Raw genomic sequence first — 20311 nt, forward strand, 5'->3', positions numbered from 1 at the left:
CAAATCTTGGTTGGATGATTAAGTGAACCAACTTGAATTCTTCATCTTCCATTTATGTACGATATTTATAGAAAGTGAGCATTGAAAAAAATGTAAAAATTGAAACGTCGTTTGCATAGGCATAGTAATGTAATGTGCGAAAGATGTTGCGTGTGAACGTTTTTGATACAAGAACCAGTGTAGAAAACTTATCTTTTTCAATAATAATAATAACTTACTAGTACATTAAAATGGGTATTTAACATAAACATAAATTATTTGTCAAAAAAAAAAAAAACATAAACATACATTAAAAACATTAATTAAACTCAACCAAAACTATGGAAGAGCTAAATTAATTTTTTTTTAGGTCAAGTAGCCTAATGACTGAAAAATCCATCTTAAAGGTGAATAAGTGGAGTATCCGGGGTTCGAACTCTGACTATTGCACATATAGTGTGATATCTCTGCCAACTGAGCTAAGCTCACGGGAATAAAACTAAATTAATTTAGTGAATTATTAACAATTTTTTTTTATAATTTTAGGAATTATCACTTATGTAACACTTTCACAGTTTCACTTTGTATCACATTTAGTCTAAATTTTAGGAGTATGTTTTTAATATTTTTTGCACCCATTTTTATTTTATAGACAAATCCAACCTAATCCAACAGAAACCAACCATCAAATACGAAGAAAGAAGATAACCAATAAAGACTCATTTAACCAATCATTTCAATCTAAAGTAACCACAAAATATCACACGAACCAGTAAGCAAGTGATGAAAAAAGTCACTTTAAACAAAAAATTTCCACTCTGAGTCACTTCTTCTTCAACTTTGTTATTAATATCTCTCTCTCTCTCTCTCTAAGCTACAATGAATCCCTACATTTTCAGCGTCATTCTCCCCATTCTCGCCACACTCATCTTCCGAACTAACCATCCCAAACGCCGCGGAATTCCCGTCACTGACGGAAGCGGCGATCCCGGAGTCACAATTCGTAACAGACGATTCGATTCACCGGTGGAAACAGCATGGGAAGGAGTAAGCACTTTAGTGGAGCTATTCGAAGAAGCTTGCAGGAAACATGGTGAGAGATTATTGCTTGGAACGCGTTTGATTATATCGAAAGAAACGGAAACGAGTAGTGATGGTAGAAGATTCGAGAAAGTTGAATATGGAAATTATGAGTGGTTATCGTATGCTAATGCTTTTGAAGATGTTTTGAGATTTGGTAGTGGATTGGCTGCATTGGGACATGAGAGGAATGAACGTGCTGCTATCTTTGCTGATACTAGGGAAGAGTGGTTCCTTGCTCTGCAGGTTCGTTATCACTACTCTACTCTATTCTATAATCTGTTTTTTCTAGAATGTCAAATTTATAGCTTATAACTTATAGCTTATAAGTTCATAAAACTGTTTGATAACACTTATTTCTTATGATGAGTTTATAGCTTATAAGTTCATACACACAAAATCAATCCTCTTAAACACTACGTCTAGCGAAGTCGGGAGACACAACATTGCTATGCATGTCTCTTTGTTTTGATAAGCTAATTCAATTAGGTTATAACTTCTCATTTTTTCTTACAATTTTATTTTACCCTTGTCATCTTACTTGAGCCAAAAAAATTAAATATTAATTAAAAATATATTTTTTATGTCATTTCATGTTTATAAGTTAGTTCAAATGCTAGTTTAAATGACACTCACTTCATTTAGTTTTAAAAAGCACCAACCTTCCATTGTACACACTTAAAGTATGGTTAAGTTCATAGTTTTAATATGCAATTTCAAAAGTATGGTTATGTTCATAGTGACACAACCAGAGTGTGTATTCTAATGACTTTTTGGTGAATGAATGAGATGTGTGTGACTGATAAAAATGTTTTTAGCGCAGTTTTTTGAGTAAGTATATGGGAAGCAAGTGCATTTTGAAAATTAGAGGAGGTATGAGTGTCATTTAAAAAGATTTTAAAGGAGGTCAATGCAATTTCCCTTAAAAATAATGATATTAAGTGGCAAAATAATAAATTATCATTAGATGTCAATGTCAAATTGATTTACAAACTGTGTATGTCTCTTAATCTCTTTTTAAAAAAAGTATTATATATCATTTAAATAAATTTGTATGCATTATAATTATAAATTCTTTTTACAAATGCACCCAATGAGATATCATGAGATAAATATTTGTGGAGTTATTTTAGAAGTTGTTTATAGTTTTGACACAAATTAAAAAATATAATTAATATTGTAAAATTTATTAAAAAAATACATTAGAAAAAAATCATATAGTTTTCTAATACACTCTTTAGTGTTTTTTTTTTTATAAAAATTGCAAAGAAAAAAGTTCATTGATGAAAACATACATTAATAATTATTAAAAGTATAATAGATAATATTATAATTAGAATTTGCAAAACAATATACATAATGAGACAACATTTTTTTCTTCTAAAATGACTTATGACATGAGACAGAAAGAATGCTTTTGAAGTCATTACGATGAGCAAGTATAACCAACATTGCTTGACAGCGTGACACAATTGCTAGATAATTAGATTCTTTAAGGTTCCATGTGATTAGTATGGAAGAGCACCCGTTTGTGATATGTCATTGCTACCAAAAAAATTAGGGATTATTTTAAAATTTATTTGTTTGGTTCCAGTTTTTAGAGGAAAAAAACAGTTTTTAAATTTTATTTGTTTGGTTTCAATATTATAAAGCATAATTTTATCATTATTCTCCATTAAAATATCTCCTCTCTCATTAAACTGAATTAAACATGTATTTAAAATTTAAAAATCTCCCTGGTCTCCTCCATCCTTTGAAATATCTTACCTCCTCTTCTAATTCAGGTTTAAACGAATGTAACCTTAATAAAATTATTTTAAGACTTAGCTGTAGGAGTTAATTATTTCACCACATAGATGTGATTGAGTAGTGAGATATTATTGGATGTATCATGTATGTCTAAATTATTTGGACACTAACATTGCATATCTATTACATCCTTATTATTTATTCGGAATGATTTAAACTAAATCTTATAGCTTTCTCTTACACTCATCATAAAATAACCGCTCTACATTGGTTGTGCAAATTATTGGGCCTCAAAAGTCAAAATAGTATGGACAAAGAATTTGAATTGTTTTCTTTTCGTTCTTTCCTTTTATACTTAAGTTTTCTGCTTCAGGGTTGTTTCAGGCGAAATGTAACAGTTGTAACTATGTACGCATCGTTGGGAGAGGAAGCTATATGTCACTCACTGAATGAGGTCATTTGTTTTTTCTCCGTCTCTTGTTTATTTCAGGAACTTGTTTACTGTCTGCTATGGCTTACTGAAATGTTTATGCATTAGCCAGTATGCTATGCACTCTTTCCTGCTTTGTTTCTTTGTGAAGTCACCCTCAAATTTTGTTGTTTCAGACAGAGGTTACGACAGTAATTTGTGGGAAGAAAGAATTGAAAACACTTGTAAATATTAGTGGACAAATCGACTCAGTGAAACGTGTGATATGCATGGATGATGATATCCCATCTGATGCCTCATCTGTTGGACATGGCTGGACAATTATATCCTTTGCTGATGTTAAGAGACTTGGTAAAGAAAATCCTGTTGATGCTGATTTACCTCTCCCAGCAGATGTTGCAGTTATAATGTATACAAGTGGAAGTACCGGATTACCTAAGGTTTGAAGCTTCTGAGATATATGTAGCTCTTCCAATATTAGTTTATAATTCCTTTCACTGAATTTGAATGTTTAAAATATTATTTTGTAATGGAAATATTTTATGTACTTTTTTATTTAAAAAAATAGTAAATTAGTCTTCAAAATTGAAGTTCCTCAATCAATTCAGTTCATTTCTCAACAAATTTAATTGATGAATTTGGATTACAATATTATCAACTAAGTATTTTATTTTATTATATGATATACGGGCTGAACCAATTGACGGTCTTCAATCTTAGTGACCAATTTATCGTTTAATAAATTTGAGGACTACATAATCTGATATATGCAATTTTGAATATAAAAAATGCTGATTACTTTATACCATTTTTCTTTCTCTTGTCCGCTAAAGTTTCTTTCATTCTTTATTTTGCACAGGGTGTGATGATGACACATGGTAATGTTTTAGCTACACTCTCTGCTGTGATGACAATTGTTCCCAAACTTGGGAAAAAGGATGTATATCTAGCATACTTGCCACTGGCTCATATCCTTGAACTAGCCGCTGAGGTATGCAAAGGGATAGATGTACATACTTTTGTGAATAGATTCAGTAAATGTTTCAGTTTTAGTGTTTAGCATTGCATTCTGTTTCCACTTTATTGTGTTTTCGTGTATTGACAAACTCAAATTCATTTTAGAATTTGATGGCAGCTGTTGGGATTGCTATAGGATACGGATCTCCTTTGACTCTAACAGATACATCAAGCAAGATAAAGAAAGGAACAAAGGGGGATGCTACTGTGTTGATGCCAACTTTATTGGCTGCTGTACCTGCAATTCTTGACCGCGTTCGTGATGGAGTGTTTAAGAAGGTATTTTGATATGCTTCATGTATGTGTTGGTTCGCTAGTGACATCAAACCTCTCTTTAAACAAGAAAATCACTATTTTGTTCCTCTACAATATAGAGATTGAGCAATTTGATCTCCAAATTTATGAAATAGCAAATTAGTCCCTCAAATTTGAAGGTCGTCAATCAATCTGGTCCATCTGTCAATTAATTTAATCAATTCTGCTTCTTCAAAAAAAATTTAATCAATTCTGATGAATCTGGATTGTAAAATAGAAATCAACATAAACCCTAAACAGATTTCTCGAAACATGCTTCAAATGAGCATTTCATAAACATGTCAACGCCACATGTCTGACACTGTTTAACATATGAACTGAATTAGTTGATAACTTAAACTTGAAAACTAATTTGTCATTTTTTAAATTTAGGGGATCAAATGAAATTGTTTTTTCCAACAATTTTGAAGATTAACATCACTTGCTTCTCTCAGTAGTGCAAGACTGAAAAACTTTTCAATGCAGGTAAATGCAGCAGGAGGATTATCAAAGAAGTTATTTTATTTAGCCTATGAGAGGAGGTTGCAAGCAATTAATGGGAGCTGGTTTGGAGCTTGGGGCTTGGAAAAGGCCCTCTGGAATTTTCTTGTGTTCAGTAAAGTCCGAGCAATTCTAGGTGGTCGTATCCGTTTTATACTGTCTGGTGGTGCTCCCCTTTCTGGTGATACTCAGCAATTCATCAACATATGTCTTGGGTCAGTCTTGTATATATTAGTATTTTTCAATTGGAAAATGTGATATGGTTATTGAAAAAAAATGAGTGAGGAAGATCAGAGGATTAGATATCCTCCTAAAACAAATCAACATTTAAATTTAAAATGCTAACATGTTAAACAACAAAGAATCAGCATTGAGTTCCTCTCCAATCATAAGCACCAGCATATACTTTGTCTCCTTGTGTAAAGGAAAATATCATTATATTTTTATTTTATTATCTTATTAAACCATTTTTGCTTATTATTTTTTCTTTTTTATAATTTATCATATTTATATTGTATAGTCATTTGCAGTGCTCCAATAGGTCAAGGATATGGTCTTACAGAGACTTGTGCTGGTGGGACATTCTCGGATTTTGATGATACATCTGTTGGCCGTGTTGGACCACCTCTTCCTTGCTCATTTGTTAAGGTAATAATTGATCACACCAACTTTACCTTCATATACTTGAAGGACTCGTTTTTATGTGTAAAGATCTATTTCGTTTAATGTAAGGAATGCATTTTAGAGAATAAAAGTGAAAGTTATAATAGTTGGTTTAATAAAGTGCAAGTTGTGACATATAATAGTTAGAGAATCGACATTTATAACTCCTTGTCTTAGAGGAATCCTTTTGGTAACGTGGTGGTTTGATTACCTCTAGCAAATGCTTAAATCCCTGACCACTAGTACACTCCTATGCTAGTAGCTTAACTTTAAGGAATCTTATAGTACTACTGAAGTAAGTGTAATTTTTATTCTTTCTTGTGAAATTTATTTGCGTTTCATCTCATACTTCTCGATTTGGTTTACAGTATCCTCAATGCTTATATCATGGCACGTCGTAAGCATAGTTAACCTACATTTCTGACTTAGTTTTCATTTAGTGATTTAATTGGTATACATTATCAGTGTTTAACAGTTTTACACATTCATACTATGTCACTAAAAAAAATTATCAGTGTTTAACAGTTTTACACATTCATACTATGTCACTTTGTTATATTAATTTAACGTATTTCCACGATTATCTACATGATGAGACATGATAAGATGCAAAAGTGTAGAACCTTTTTATACAGAAAGTGCATATTAATTAAACTCGTCATTTAAACGAATAAAAAAGCTGAATATTATTTCTCAACCATTATTATTACATATTTTCATTGCAGTATATTGAATTGGCTAAACAAATGACTTCCTAAATAATTATCTTTCTTTAATAACCTGTCATTATTTTTTACTTAAAAAATATATCATTATCTTATATATGACAATTTGTTTTTTTAGTTAATCGACTGGTCTGAAGGTGGATATTTAACTAATGACTCACCAATGCCTCGTGGTGAAATTGTAATCGGTGGTCCAAATGTTACTCTTGGGTACTTCAAGAATGAAGAAAAGACAAACGAATCATACAAGGTAAGCATCTGCTTTTTTTGTCTTTCTTTTTGAGAGGAAAAAAGATAAGGCGGTATAATTATGGTAGAAAATTATTTACTATAAGAATTAGTATAATCAAGTATCTTTCTTAGAAGCGTACATAGCCTTAAATGACAGATAATATAAGATGGAGATAGCTTGATTTTCTGCTTAAATGACAGATAATCTGAAAGTTGTATTTTCTGCACTATATATTTATCGTTATTTTTATTATTTGCTTGGTGGGGATAGGTTGATGAAAAAGGAATGAGATGGTTCTACACTGGTGACATAGGGAGGTTTCATACAGATGGTTGCCTTGAGATCATCGATCGTAAAAAGGACATTGTTAAACTGCAGCATGGAGAGTATGTCTCACTGGGAAAGGTATGAATATTAATTTGTAGAATATACATCAATCTCAATTATTTTTCAAGTTAATTATATTTTGGTTCTCAAAATAGTACTCTCCATCTTAAAATTAAGTACTCTCCAAACTATTACCAGAAGAAGAATTCTAATCAATATTGACATCTTTTTTGTTCTTGTTAGCAACTAACACTAATGTTAACCCTACTAATGATGTACACGGAGTGACTACTTTGATCAGACAGTTTTTTAATTTAATAGACAATGTTACTGTTTCGTAAATCTAAGAAATTAAATTGTCAAATTCCTACAATTTTGAAGATCAAAATAGTGATTTCCCTTGTAATACAGGTTGAGGCAGCTCTTATTGTCAGCCCCTATGTGGACAATATAATGTTGCATGCTGATCCTTTCCATAGTTACTGTGTGGCACTTGTTGTGACTTCTCAGTCCACATTGGAAGAATGGGCTTCAAAGCAAGAAATTCCTTATTCTAGTTTTTCAGAACTCTGCTCTAAAGAAGAAAGCGTGAAAGAGGTGCATGCGTCACTAGTAAAGGTATGCCTTCATATCAAAATCCTATAACAGCAGTGCTAATGTTTCATAAATTATTCAGTTTTTAGATTATGCATATATTTGTCAAGTCAACAGCAAACTATTGAGTAAATTGTTTACGCTTTCGGTACATCAGAGCGACATCCAAAGGTATCATGGGTTATTTGAACACGAATAAAATTTGAAATAAGAACTACTTCATAGTGCCATGGTACAATCTATGGTTTTAAATTGCAGTCATGGTCGCGGTTATGCTGAGAACCTTTATATTGCAAAAAAATGCAGCCAAAGTTGCGGTAGTGATTCCGTTGCAGAGACTTTAAAAATCTACAATAGCCACAATTGTGGTTGCAAACCTCAATTTAAAGCCATGGTACACAATCGATCATGGGTGGCTTAAGTGGACTCCAAGCAACTCATGTTTTTTCTTCTTCTAATAGCCCAACCCTTAATAATCTGTGATGGATGCCACAACATATACAACATATTGTTAAGCACGAGTTGCTTCAACAAGCAATGGTCTTTTGCAAGTTGTTGCCATGTCAATTTTCTATATCGATGGAACTCGTTGAGAACACATTTAGAACTTAAAAACTCTAAGTATGTTGCTAGAGGCACTCTTAGAAGTTCAATTGTATCATGCGATGTGTTTAGTGTTTGTTGCCTTTATTATGCAAATATGATTAATTTATAGTTTATGAAACAATTTGCAGGAAGCAAAGAAAGCTCGTTTGGAGAAATTTGAGATTCCAGCAAAAATAAAATTGCTTTCTGATCCCTGGACACCTGAGTCTGGCCTAGTCACTGCTGCTCTCAAGATCAAGAGAGAGGTCATCAAGAAAACTTTCCAGGAAGAACTTGTGAAGTTATACTCTTCATAGGCTAACACTAACTAGGTATTTGGATGTATTGAGGTTTTTGATTCTTACATCGAAGAGATTAGAGAAACTGTCAAGAAATTTTGAAATCCATGCATGAAATAATAACAAATATGTCTACTGAAAAAAACTTTATTCAATTGATACCACATGCCAAATATATTGATAAATCGATAATAGGGTTCTTCACCTATTATTAGTTTACAAAGCTCGTTATTTCAAGGGAATTTTCGGTGACATGCCATATTTAGTGGAATGGGAGGATCTGTGAATGCTCCGGTAGAAATTTGATCAAAGACGAATTTGTTAGCTGCCTCTGTGTAATGAGTTCCATCCCATACCACTCTTTTAGATGGATTTTTACATGAACCCACGAGATGTTTGGTACCGTTTATGTTTATGGATTCTCCACATTTATTCCTAACGTTATTGTTGTACTTCCCTCCATAGCCGCAACATGCCACAAGTGGATGCTCAAATCCTATACGTGTTAATGAAGATTTCAAATTAATAACATATATATTATTGTACATGATTTTGGATTTACGGAGGCATTATCAAAATCATGGTTAGCCACCGTGATTTAGGCGAAAAACTGTTTTAAAACTTCAACAAATCACGATGTTACCATAATTTTGTCAAACTCACGAGCAATCCAAATATACACTACTTTGAAAATGAGATAATCTTGATTTTGCTCACCATATTTTTTTGGATTTTGAAAAAGTAAATACTTAGGAGTGTAAATATCAACGTATGTGATTGCAGCAAGAGGAAGATCTTTTCGAAGTTGAGCTAATCCTTCCTTCAACTTTAAATTGAAATACTGAGATACTTCATTGAATTGCTTTGCACAACCATATCTATCCTTTATTTTGGAAGGAAAATTCGCCAAAGTTACAGGAAGGCATCCATTTGGTCCTGTGTTGTGTATCCAAAATGATCTGGCACCTAAGTTGTATATGCTCTAGATCACCAACAAGTTTCATCAAATTTGAACAAGAAATTCAGAAGAAATAAGCAAATTAGAAATTTATGTTAAATTGGAATTGGAAAGATATAATATAGATCATAGGATTTTTTTTTTTGATACAAGATTATAGAAAAATTCTATAATAAACTAATTTGAAGTGGTTCATGAAACTTAGTAGAAGCTCGTACCAGTATGGTAAAAATACTATGAAATCTGAACAATTCGGATTTTAATTTTGAAAAAAATAATTGAGAACCACACAATATGAAACTTTCATGAAAAAAAAATTGAGTCACAATATGGAATCTGAACACTCTTAATCTTAACATAGATGGGGGAGAGAGGTAAAAAAAAATAAAAAAATCAAGTGGTGGAATATACAAATTATCTAATTATTATTTTGGCAAGTCTAAACCATTAATCTATTAGTATTTTTCTACTGATTCACGGGCGAGGGACTTAACTGAGTCATCACTTTAGAAGCATCTAATTCTTTACATCAAATGTATTATTCTATAGTGTTTTTATAATATTAATATTTAACAAAAAAAATTAAAATTTGTAATTTGGATATGTAAAAATTGATCCAAATTAAACCGCATATAATTGGCTGAATTGAATCAAATTTTTAATTAGTCATTAAAAAAAAAAAAGCCGCGAATAATTTTATCTTTAAATCTAATGAATTTTTACTTCAAAATCGATTCAAACTAAGTCACGAACACCCCTATTTATTTGTATATAATTTGTCAAAGAAGGGTGTTCAATACCTTGATATTCTCTATGAAAGTGTTTACTATATCAGGTACAGTAGCATTCACTTGTTGTATAGTCTCATTATTACTCAACCCAGCAACAAAATCATTTTGACCAATATCAAATGTGTATAAGGCTTTGGAAAAATAATCTTCTTTGGGGATCAATGTTGCAAATACACCTCCTAATTAAAATCACAATCACCAAAACATATTTAGTGAAAACAAAAAAAAAAAATCAACGAAAACAAAATTCTTAATATACCTTGATCTCTAATGAATTTTGTGTTGCGTATGAAATCTCTGAATTGTCTATACTGAACTATAAGGGCGAATGGACTAAACATTCCTCGAGGTAAAATACTATTCGGGATTCTGATTGTTGACCCCGCTGTTGCAAAATTTGCACCATATGTAAAGTTGGACCCAAGAGAATTGAGATATGGATGGAGATACGGAAGTCCAAAACTTTGTGCTGAAATTATAAATTTATACAAGTTAAAATTAAGAATTAAAATCTTTTAAAATATATAGCAATAATCCCTCATTTATGTAAAATCATGTGTGTTTGTTATTGGGTTTTCCTCTTAAAAAGTTTAGAACTATAGACTCTATCGTTTGACTACAACATTAAAAAAAAAAAAATTAATTGTCTTCTGTCCAACATTTTTTTTTTTGACAATAAAATAGAAAATATCTTATATTTCTACAATAATGGTCTTCTGTCCAAATTAATGGTCTTCTGTCCAACATTTTTTTTTTTGACAATAAAATATAAAATATCTTATATTTCTACAATAATGGTCTTCTGTCCAAATTAATTAATGTTTCTACAATAAAATATAATTGTGCGTGAGACTACAATGGTTGAACTAAAATCTCTTATTGCAATTGTACTATGCAACAACTGTGAATTGAAGACTGTTTATGATGAGACTAATTTCTCTCACTAAATTTAACAGATTTCACAGTTTCTATGCAAATTGTTGTATGCAAACTACATATATTTGTTTTATCTCATATAAGATGTCTTTGACCACTTATAAAAAGTGATTATTAACAAAGTAAAACATTAGATTATACTAACTCTCTTTTTTGGTACAAAAAGTTATACTAACTACAGTCCATAATATAAAATAAAATGCAATTTCTAAATTTATTGAGTAACTAACTTATATTCAATAAATCTAAAAAGTATTTTTTCTTCTTACATATTCGAGGTATAATATGTTAATATAAAATGAAATAGAGAAAGTAACTTTGCATATTACCTATGAAATCAAGAATGATTCTACCATCAGAATATCTTCCAGTTGATCTATGAAAATAAGTCTCTCCAAATGGAAACGGTAGTGCTTCGAAGGCAGCAGCCAATCCACCAGTATCAGAGTTTGAAGCACCAAAATTGAATATGGCTGGAAAATCACAACTCTTTGAAGCAAATATTGGGGAAGTATTACTACATAATAAAATAAGCACAATGAAAGACACAAGTGTCATGTGCCTAAGAAACTCAATTTGAGACATGAACAATTTCATGATGAAGCACAAAGGAATATGATCATAATATGCTTAACAAAAACTTGAATTTATAGCCGATTATGATTAGTATTACTATCAAAATTAGCAGCCTTTTGGTTTGACCATATCTTATTTTTTAAGTAACAAAGGATAGTTGGAACCGGTTGTTATAAATTACAAACTTAAAAGAATTATTTCATACTTAAAAAATTCAAAATGACTTATCTATTACTAATTACTAATTAGTAATTACTAATATATTAAAATCGATTACCACCAAAATTTCTAAATTATCCATATTTTTTGTAACCACGTTGCAAGTTTTATATCCTTCGTTGTAATTTCATTAAAAAAAAAGATAAATACAAATAAAAATCAATGGACCCGTGCGAATGCACGAGTCTTTAAACTAATATGTTATAAACGTAAAACTTAAATGACCAATTTATTACTTAAAAAATTTAAAGAACCTATTTATTACAAATATAAAACTTAAAAGACACATGAATGCATTTTACTTATAAAAAACAAATTACTTCTTAAGTTCATTCAACACATTATAAACAAAATAGATTACTTGCTCAATGAATTAAAAAATGGTTTGCATCTTATAGGACAGAAGAGAATAATACTATTGATCACTGAGCTGGAGTAAATCTTGGATGCATGTGCTATAATATTGTATAAAATATAAAGGATGCATGTGCAATAATATTGTATAAAATATAGGCAAATGCTAACAATCGATATCGCCACACTCTTTAAGATTTTAAATAATAAATTTTTATAAAACTTTTATGAAAATTTGTAAAGTAAACGCATTGAAAATTGTAGTATTTTAACTTTTGAATAATTTTTTTTTTTAAAACGAAGATGCTTAAAGAGTGTTCCGAAGATACTCGTTAGCATTAAATGTGTTATAGTAGTATACTCTGTATAAAATATAGGGTCATAATAAACAATATTTTTGGGACACTTGTTAATATATTAAAAAATATCTTTTATTTACTAGTAAAAGGAATGTTGAATTGCTCCTAGACCTTCATTGTGATGATGTGGCATGCTTTAGAGAGCTCTCATATCTATTTAAAATTTGTCCCACAATTTATTTTGTATGTCCATTCATCCTCCAAAGTAATTATCTATATGTTACAATAATAATGACTCCCAATATTTTTTTTGCAAAGAACAAAAAAAAAATGATATATTGATGTTGATAATTATACATGTGAAGTTCAAGTGACAAGTAATTTAAATTAGTAGCAAGTGTAAACATAAATAATAGTAATAATGAAAAAAAGACAAAAAAAAAAAGATCAAATTATAAAAGAAAAAATGAATAGATATATATACTCTTTCATATTTTACACTACCAAACATAAAATATAAACTATGCATGCATAAATATAATTTGCACTTTGCAAAAATTTACTTTAAATAAATAAACCAAATAAAAAAAATTACTACTCAAATTTTTTTCATACTTGACAAAATAAATAAATTTTATGAAGAACATACTTTAGTTATATTGTTTATTAATTAATTATTATTGTGCTATTATTTTTTTAAAAAAATAACTTTGTCATACCAACTTTTAAACTATCATTCTTTCATAATGATAAAATTAACGTTAAAAAGATAACCTTTTATATTTTTAAAGTATTGAAAACACACGTTTCAAAATTAAATTTCTTTATTAGTATATTTGAATAATGACCTATGCAGCACCGACTCTGACACGGACACAGCGACACCGCTAATGTAAAAAATATGGGACATCGACATCGCTACATATTTATGAAAAAATATAAATTCATAATCAAAATATATAAATGTAAATCTAAGTTGAGCAAGTTATTTCTTAAAAAAGGTTTTAAAACAAGATATGATGATATTTTACCTTTATTTATCTATCGACTATTAAAAAAACTAAAAATATTGAAATCAAAATGTAATATCTTCAATCCCTCATTGATCAATATTGTTGTTTCGACACATTTTTTACTTATTTAGATATATCTGAAAGTATAAGCAAATTTTTTTTTTTGTTGGACACTTGTCCGACACGTGTCGTATGAGCGTCTTATATATAGGTGTCGGGCATCGATCAAAAAAGTGTCAAAGAAAAGGAAAAATTGACTTTTTTTGAAACACGAATCTGAGCTATCCGACATGTGTCGTACAAGTGTCATACGAGTGTCGGACACCAACACATGTCGGACACCGTGACACGCCTGATCATAGATGTGTCCGTGCTTCATAGCTAATGACTAGTACCTACCAACACTGTTTAACATTTTTCTAAAATATAAATAAGGATTAAATATTTTTTCCCTTCAGATATATCAATTTTTAATTTTAGTTTTCTAAAGTAATTTTCTAAATTTTGGTCTTTAAAATTTTCTGTTTTAATTTTAGTCATAATTCCTTATAAAAGTTCTTGCTACATATGCATATTCCAACTTAACATCACTGAAACATTTGCAGAGATTTCACTCTATCATTTGTTTGAAAACTGCACTGAACAAAAAAAATTCAATACACCAAAGACTATGAGGAATCACGCCTGGTGTCCCAAATATGGTGACACACACCAAAAACTCCACAACTGATTTTATTTTCCTTTCTTCTTTCCTCTCCTTCATCACCATTTTCATCAAAACCTAGAAACTCAAAATCCATAAACCTAAAACCCAAGTATCTTATGTATTTTAAATATAAAAAAAAACAAACTTAATTTTCAAAATAACATCACAGTATCGATAAAAGCTATTTATCTAAAATAACATTACAACACCGATAAAAGTTGTTTATCTAAAATAACATTACAACACCAAAATAATATTACAGTACAAACAATAGAAACAACTTGATGTTCCATTAATTTGGTCGACTTAATGAGGTTTTTGCGGTTTGCGATTCAGTAAAAAAGTCATCCAAATACATCCAAACCAAATGCGATTTTTGCGATTTTCAGTTTAATTTGATTCAATTTACAATTTTACTTTTGTATTGGTTCAGATACGATCACCCCAAGCAACAACCAATAAGTCAAAACCGAAGCCCAAATTTCAAACCCAAAAATCCCGCCGGCGGTTGTAGTAGAAGGAAGGAAACAAAAATGGGTGAAGAAAAACATGACACTATAAAAACAATAAACTAAAGTATATGTTGAAAATTCAAAGAAAATAATTTGGTATCTCAATTCCTTCAATTTCCTTTTAATTATGGGACCAAAATAAAATTAATATACATATTAAGAGATTAAATATCTAATTTAGCCAATTTTTTACTATAAGATAAATTAAATATTAATTTTTTAAAAATTAAACGTTCAAATAAAAGTAACTGAAATCTAGACTTAAAAATCAAATTTTAAATTCATTTATTGTAAAATAGATTTTATAATATTTTAAATACGCATGCAAAAAATTATTTAAAAATACATATTGAATCAAAAACATAAACTAAAAATTAAGTGCAAACTAATTTTGTATAAACTATAAAAATAAAATTTAAACGAAAGACAAATAACATACTCTGTTTCAAAAAAAAAGTAATCTATAAATTTATTTGTTGCATTATTGGATGATGGCGGTGTTCACACGTATTGTAATGTATGCCTTACAAAAGACATAAACTTCTAAGCATGGTCCATACTTAAAATAGCAAAACTTAAAAGGAGAAAAATGAAAGTCATCTCATATTAATGACCATAAAACCTAATAATAAATACTTTTTTTCCTTCTAAATTTCTATCGCAAATAATAATGCAAATGCTAGACACTATATAATAATTGGATCCTCTCCTGCACTTTGTGTCCAATTCTCTCTTCTGCTTCGAATTCATCGATTGTTGGTAAACTAAGGAAAAATATAATATGTAGATCGAAGAGAAAAATAAACTAGTGAATGACTAAGATGTGACCAATTTTTTTTTCTACCCCTATATCCTATATTTATCTCTTTATCCCCGACATATTTTAAAATACTCTCATTCTACCCTTATATTAAAGTGTGTTGGTATGTTAAAAATATGCTGATATGTTAGTTAAAGTGTGTTGGTATATTAAAAGTGTGCTGATATGTTAATTAAAGTGTGCTGCTATGTTAAAAGTGTACTGATATGTTAAAATTGCATCAAAAGTGTCATGATATGTTAAAATTACATTTATCTAACATATTTATTGGAAGACTTTTTATATCCTTCGTTGTAATTTCACTAAAAAAAAAAAAGATAAATACAAATAAAAATCAATGGACCCGTGCGAATGCACGAGTCTTTAAACTAGTATGTTATAAACGTAAAACTTAAATGATCAATTTATTACTTAAAAAATTTAAAATTTAAAGAACCTATTTATTACAAATATAAAACTTAAAAGACACAATGCATTTTACTTATAAAAAACAAGTTAATTCAACAAATTATAAACAAAATAGATTACTTGCTCAATGAATTAAAAAATGGTTTGCATCTTATAGGACAGAAGAGAATAATACTATTGATCACTGAGCTGGAGTAAATCTTGGATGCATGTGCTATAATAGTATAAAATATAAAGGATGCATGTGCAATAATATTTAAGATCTTAAATAATAATTTTTTATAAAATTTTTATAAAAATTTGTAAAGTACACACATTGGAAATTGTAGTATTTTAACTTTTGAATAATTTTTTTTTAAAACGAAGATGCTTAAAGAGTGTCCCGGGGATACTCGTTAACATTAAATGTGTTATAGTAGTATACTCCGTATAAAATATAGGGTCATAATAAACAATATTTTTGGGACACTTGTTAATATATTAAAAAATATATAATGATAAAATTAACGTTAAAAAGATAACCTTTTATATTTTTAAAGTATTGAAAACACACGTTTCAAAATTAAATTTCTTTATTAGTATATTTCACTAATGACTAGTACATATTTTCCTAAAATATAAATAAGGATTAAATATTTTTTCCCTTGAGATATATCAATTTTTAATTTTAGTTTTCTAAAAGTAATTTTCTAAATTTTGGTCTTTAAAATTTTCTGTTTTTAATTTTAGTCCATAATTCCTTATAAAAGTTCTTGCTACATATGCATATTCCAATTATTATTTGTTTTGATGATATGTCATTGAATTTTTTTAAAAATATCGTTAGTTTATCGATTTAACTAATTAATATTTAATCTTATTAACTTATCTATAAAGTTTAAATTAAATATTAAATTATTTTGTTAATACTTAAAATTTATTATTAATAATATTGCCCAACTTAACATCACTGAAACATTTGCAGAGCTCTCACTCTATCATTTGTTTGAAAACTGCGCTGAACAAAAGAAATTCAATATGGACAAAACTTATATGCATTTCTTTGCTGTTTTTCTTGTTTCTCTCATAAAAAGTAGTTATTTATATTTTTTATTAAAAAAAAAAGGAAAATGTTTTTAAATAAAAGTAATTTCCCTCCATATATTTAGCACAGTAAAAACTGTGTATATGAAACTGTACATAAGTTTGTTCCATTCAATACACCAAAGACTATGAGGAATCACGCCTGGTGTCCCAAGGTGATCACACACCAAAGACTCCACAACTGATTTTATTTTCCTTTCTTCTTTCCTCTCCTTCATCACAATTTTCATCAAAACCTAGAAACTCAAAATCCATAAACCTAAAACCCAAGTATCTTATGTAATTTAAATATAAAAAAAAAACTTAATTTTCAAAATAACATCACAGTATCGATAAAAGCTATTTATCTAAAATAACATTACAACACCGATAAAAATTGTTTATCTAAAATAACATTACAACACCAAAATAATATTACAGTACAAACAATAAAAACAACTTGATCGATGTTCCATTAATTTGGTCGACTTAATGAGGTTTTTGCAGTATCCGTAGTTTTTGCGATTTGCGGTATACGATTCAATAAGAAAGTCATTCAAACCAAATGCGATTTTCAGTTTAATTTGATTCAATTTGCAATTTTACTTTTGTATTGGTTCAGATACGATCACCCCTACCAACAACCAATAAGTCAAAACCGAAGCTCAAATTTCAAACCCAAAAATCCCGCTGGCGGTTGTAGTAGAAGGAAGGAAACAAAAATGGGTGAAGAAAAACATGACAGTATAAAAACAATAAACTACAGTATATGTTGAAAATTCAAAGAAAATAATTTGGTATCTCAATTCCTTTAATTTCCTTTTAATTATGGGACCAAAATAAAATTAATATACATATTAAGAGATTAAATATCTAATTTAGCCAATTTTTTACTATAAGATAAATTAAATATTATTTTTTTTAAAATTAAACGTTCAAACTAAAAGTAACTGAAATCTAGACACAAGTGTCATGTGCCTAAGAAACTCAATTTGAGACATGAACAATTTCATGATGAAGCACAAAGGAATATGATCATAATATGCTTAACAAAAACTTGAATTTATAGCCGATTATGATTAGTATTACTATCAAAATTAGCAGCCTTTTGGTTTGACCATATCTTATTTTTTAAGTAACAAAGGATAGTTGGAACCGGTTGTTATAAATTACAAACTTAAAAGAATTATTTCATACTTAAAAAATTCAAAATGACTTATCTATTACTAATTACTAATTAGTAATTACTAATATATTAAAATCGATTACCACCAAAATTTCTAAATTATCCATATTTTTTGTAACCACGTTGCAAGTTTTATATCCTTCGTTGTAATTTCATTAAAAAAAAAGATAAATACAAATAAAAATCAATGGACCCGTGCGAATGCACGAGTCTTTAAACTAATATGTTATAAACGTAAAACTTAAATGACCAATTTATTACTTAAAAAATTTAAAGAACCTATTTATTACAAATATAAAACTTAAAAGACACATGAATGCATTTTACTTATAAAAAACAAATTACTTCTTAAGTTCATTCAACACATTATAAACAAAATAGATTACTTGCTCAATGAATTAAAAAATGGTTTGCATCTTATAGGACAGAAGAGAATAATACTATTGATCACTGAGCTGGAGTAAATCTTGGATGCATGTGCTATAATATTGTATAAAATATAAAGGATGCATGTGCAATAATATTGTATAAAATATAGGCAAATGCTAACAATCGATATCGCCACACTCTTTAAGATTTTAAATAATAAATTTTTATAAAACTTTTATGAAAATTTGTAAAGTAAACGCATTGAAAATTGTAGTATTTTAACTTTTGAATAATTTTTTTTTTTAAAACGAAGATGCTTAAAGAGTGTTCCGAAGATACTCGTTAGCATTAAATGTGTTATAGTAGTATACTCTGTATAAAATATAGGGTCATAATAAACAATATTTTTGGGACACTTGTTAATATATTAAAAAATATCTTTTATTTACTAGTAAAAGGAATGTTGAATTGCTCCTAGACCTTCATTGTGATGATGTGGCATGCTTTAGAGAGCTCTCATATCTATTTAAAATTTGTCCCACAATTTATTTTGTATGTCCATTCATCCTCCAAAGTAATTATCTATATGTTACAATAATAATGACTCCCAATATTTTTTTTGCAAAGAACAAAAAAAAAATGATATATTGATGTTGATAATTATACATGTGAAGTTCAAGTGACAAGTAATTTAAATTAGTAGCAAGTGTAAACATAAATAATAGTAATAATGAAAAAAAGACAAAAAAAAAAAGATCAAATTATAAAAGAAAAAATGAATAGATATATATACTCTTTCATATTTTACACTACCAAACATAAAATATAAACTATGCATGCATAAATATAATTTGCACTTTGCAAAAATTTACTTTAAATAAATAAACCAAATAAAAAAAATTACTACTCAAATTTTTTTCATACTTGACAAAATAAATAAATTTTATGAAGAACATACTTTAGTTATATTGTTTATTAATTAATTATTATTGTGCTATTATTTTTTTAAAAAAATAACTTTGTCATACCAACTTTTAAACTATCATTCTTTCATAATGATAAAATTAACGTTAAAAAGATAACCTTTTATATTTTTAAAGTATTGAAAACACACGTTTCAAAATTAAATTTCTTTATTAGTATATTTGAATAATGACCTATGCAGCACCGACTCTGACACGGACACAGCGACACCGCTAATGTAAAAAATATGGGACATCGACATCGCTACATATTTATGAAAAAATATAAATTCATAATCAAAATATATAAATGTAAATCTAAGTTGAGCAAGTTATTTCTTAAAAAAGGTTTTAAAACAAGATATGATGATATTTTACCTTTATTTATCTATCGACTATTAAAAAAACTAAAAATATTGAAATCAAAATGTAATATCTTCAATCCCTCATTGATCAATATTGTTGTTTCGACACATTTTTTACTTATTTAGATATATCTGAAAGTATAAGCAAATTTTTTTTTTTGTTGGACACTTGTCCGACACGTGTCGTATGAGCGTCTTATATATAGGTGTCGGGCATCGATCAAAAAAGTGTCAAAGAAAAGGAAAAATTGACTTTTTTTGAAACACGAATCTGAGCTATCCGACATGTGTCGTACAAGT

General features: G+C 28.7%; 2 protein-coding genes across 3 annotated transcripts; one reads left to right on the forward strand and one right to left on the reverse strand.

The window, feature by feature from the left end:
• Nucleotides 1-702: 702 nt before the first annotated feature.
• LOC123923705 (long chain acyl-CoA synthetase 9, chloroplastic-like) lies at nucleotides 703-8660 on the forward strand. 2 transcript variants are annotated; one of them, XM_045976426.1, is made up of 11 exons: nucleotides 703-1305; nucleotides 3182-3262; nucleotides 3415-3678; nucleotides 4098-4229; nucleotides 4361-4534; nucleotides 5036-5265; nucleotides 5581-5698; nucleotides 6557-6688; nucleotides 6941-7075; nucleotides 7409-7615; nucleotides 8326-8660. In XM_045976426.1, the coding sequence occupies exons 1-11, from the start codon at nucleotides 859-861 to the stop codon at nucleotides 8491-8493; spliced, it is 2088 nt and encodes a 695-aa protein (XP_045832382.1). In that variant the 5' UTR covers nucleotides 703-858; the 3' UTR covers nucleotides 8494-8660. The 2 variants fall into 2 exon arrangements, with proteins under 2 accessions (XP_045832382.1, XP_045832391.1); XM_045976435.1 differs by having other exon boundaries at nucleotides 3193-3262.
• On the reverse strand, nucleotides 8605-18244 carry LOC123923729 (esterase-like). Its single transcript, XM_045976455.1, has 6 exons — nucleotides 18108-18244; nucleotides 11490-11722; nucleotides 10484-10693; nucleotides 10234-10403; nucleotides 9193-9457; nucleotides 8605-8971 (listed from the first exon to the last, which is right to left on the reverse strand). The coding sequence occupies exons 1-6, from the start codon at nucleotides 18140-18142 to the stop codon at nucleotides 8709-8711; spliced, it is 1176 nt and encodes a 391-aa protein (XP_045832411.1). The 5' UTR covers nucleotides 18143-18244; the 3' UTR covers nucleotides 8605-8708.
• Between the last annotated feature and the right edge of the window lie 2067 nt (nucleotides 18245-20311).

Source organism: Trifolium pratense, linkage group LG1 (assembly GCF_020283565.1).
Source record: "Trifolium pratense cultivar HEN17-A07 linkage group LG1, ARS_RC_1.1, whole genome shotgun sequence".
Lineage (NCBI taxonomy): Eukaryota > Viridiplantae > Streptophyta > Magnoliopsida > Fabales > Fabaceae > Trifolium > Trifolium pratense.

Coding starts and splice junctions, on each gene's coding strand:
- LOC123923729 (XM_045976455.1), bottom strand. CDS start 18,142: ATGAAATTGTTCATGTCTCAAATTGAGTTTCTTAG. Junction 11,723..18,107: donor TCTCAAATTGAGTTTCTTAG/GCACATGACACT, acceptor TGAGTTTCTTAG/GCACATGACACTTGTGTCTT. Junction 8,972..9,192: donor TCAAAATCCAAAAAAATATG/GTGAGCAAAATC, acceptor TAACACGTATAG/GATTTGAGCATCCACTTGTG.
- LOC123923705 (XM_045976426.1), top strand. CDS start 859: ATGAATCCCTACATTTTCAGCGTCATTCTCCCCATTCTCGCCACACTC. Junction 5,266..5,580: donor TTCATCAACATATGTCTTGG/GTCAGTCTTGTA, acceptor AGTCATTTGCAG/TGCTCCAATAGGTCAAGGAT. Junction 5,699..6,556: donor TTCCTTGCTCATTTGTTAAG/GTAATAATTGAT, acceptor TTGTTTTTTTAG/TTAATCGACTGGTCTGAAGG.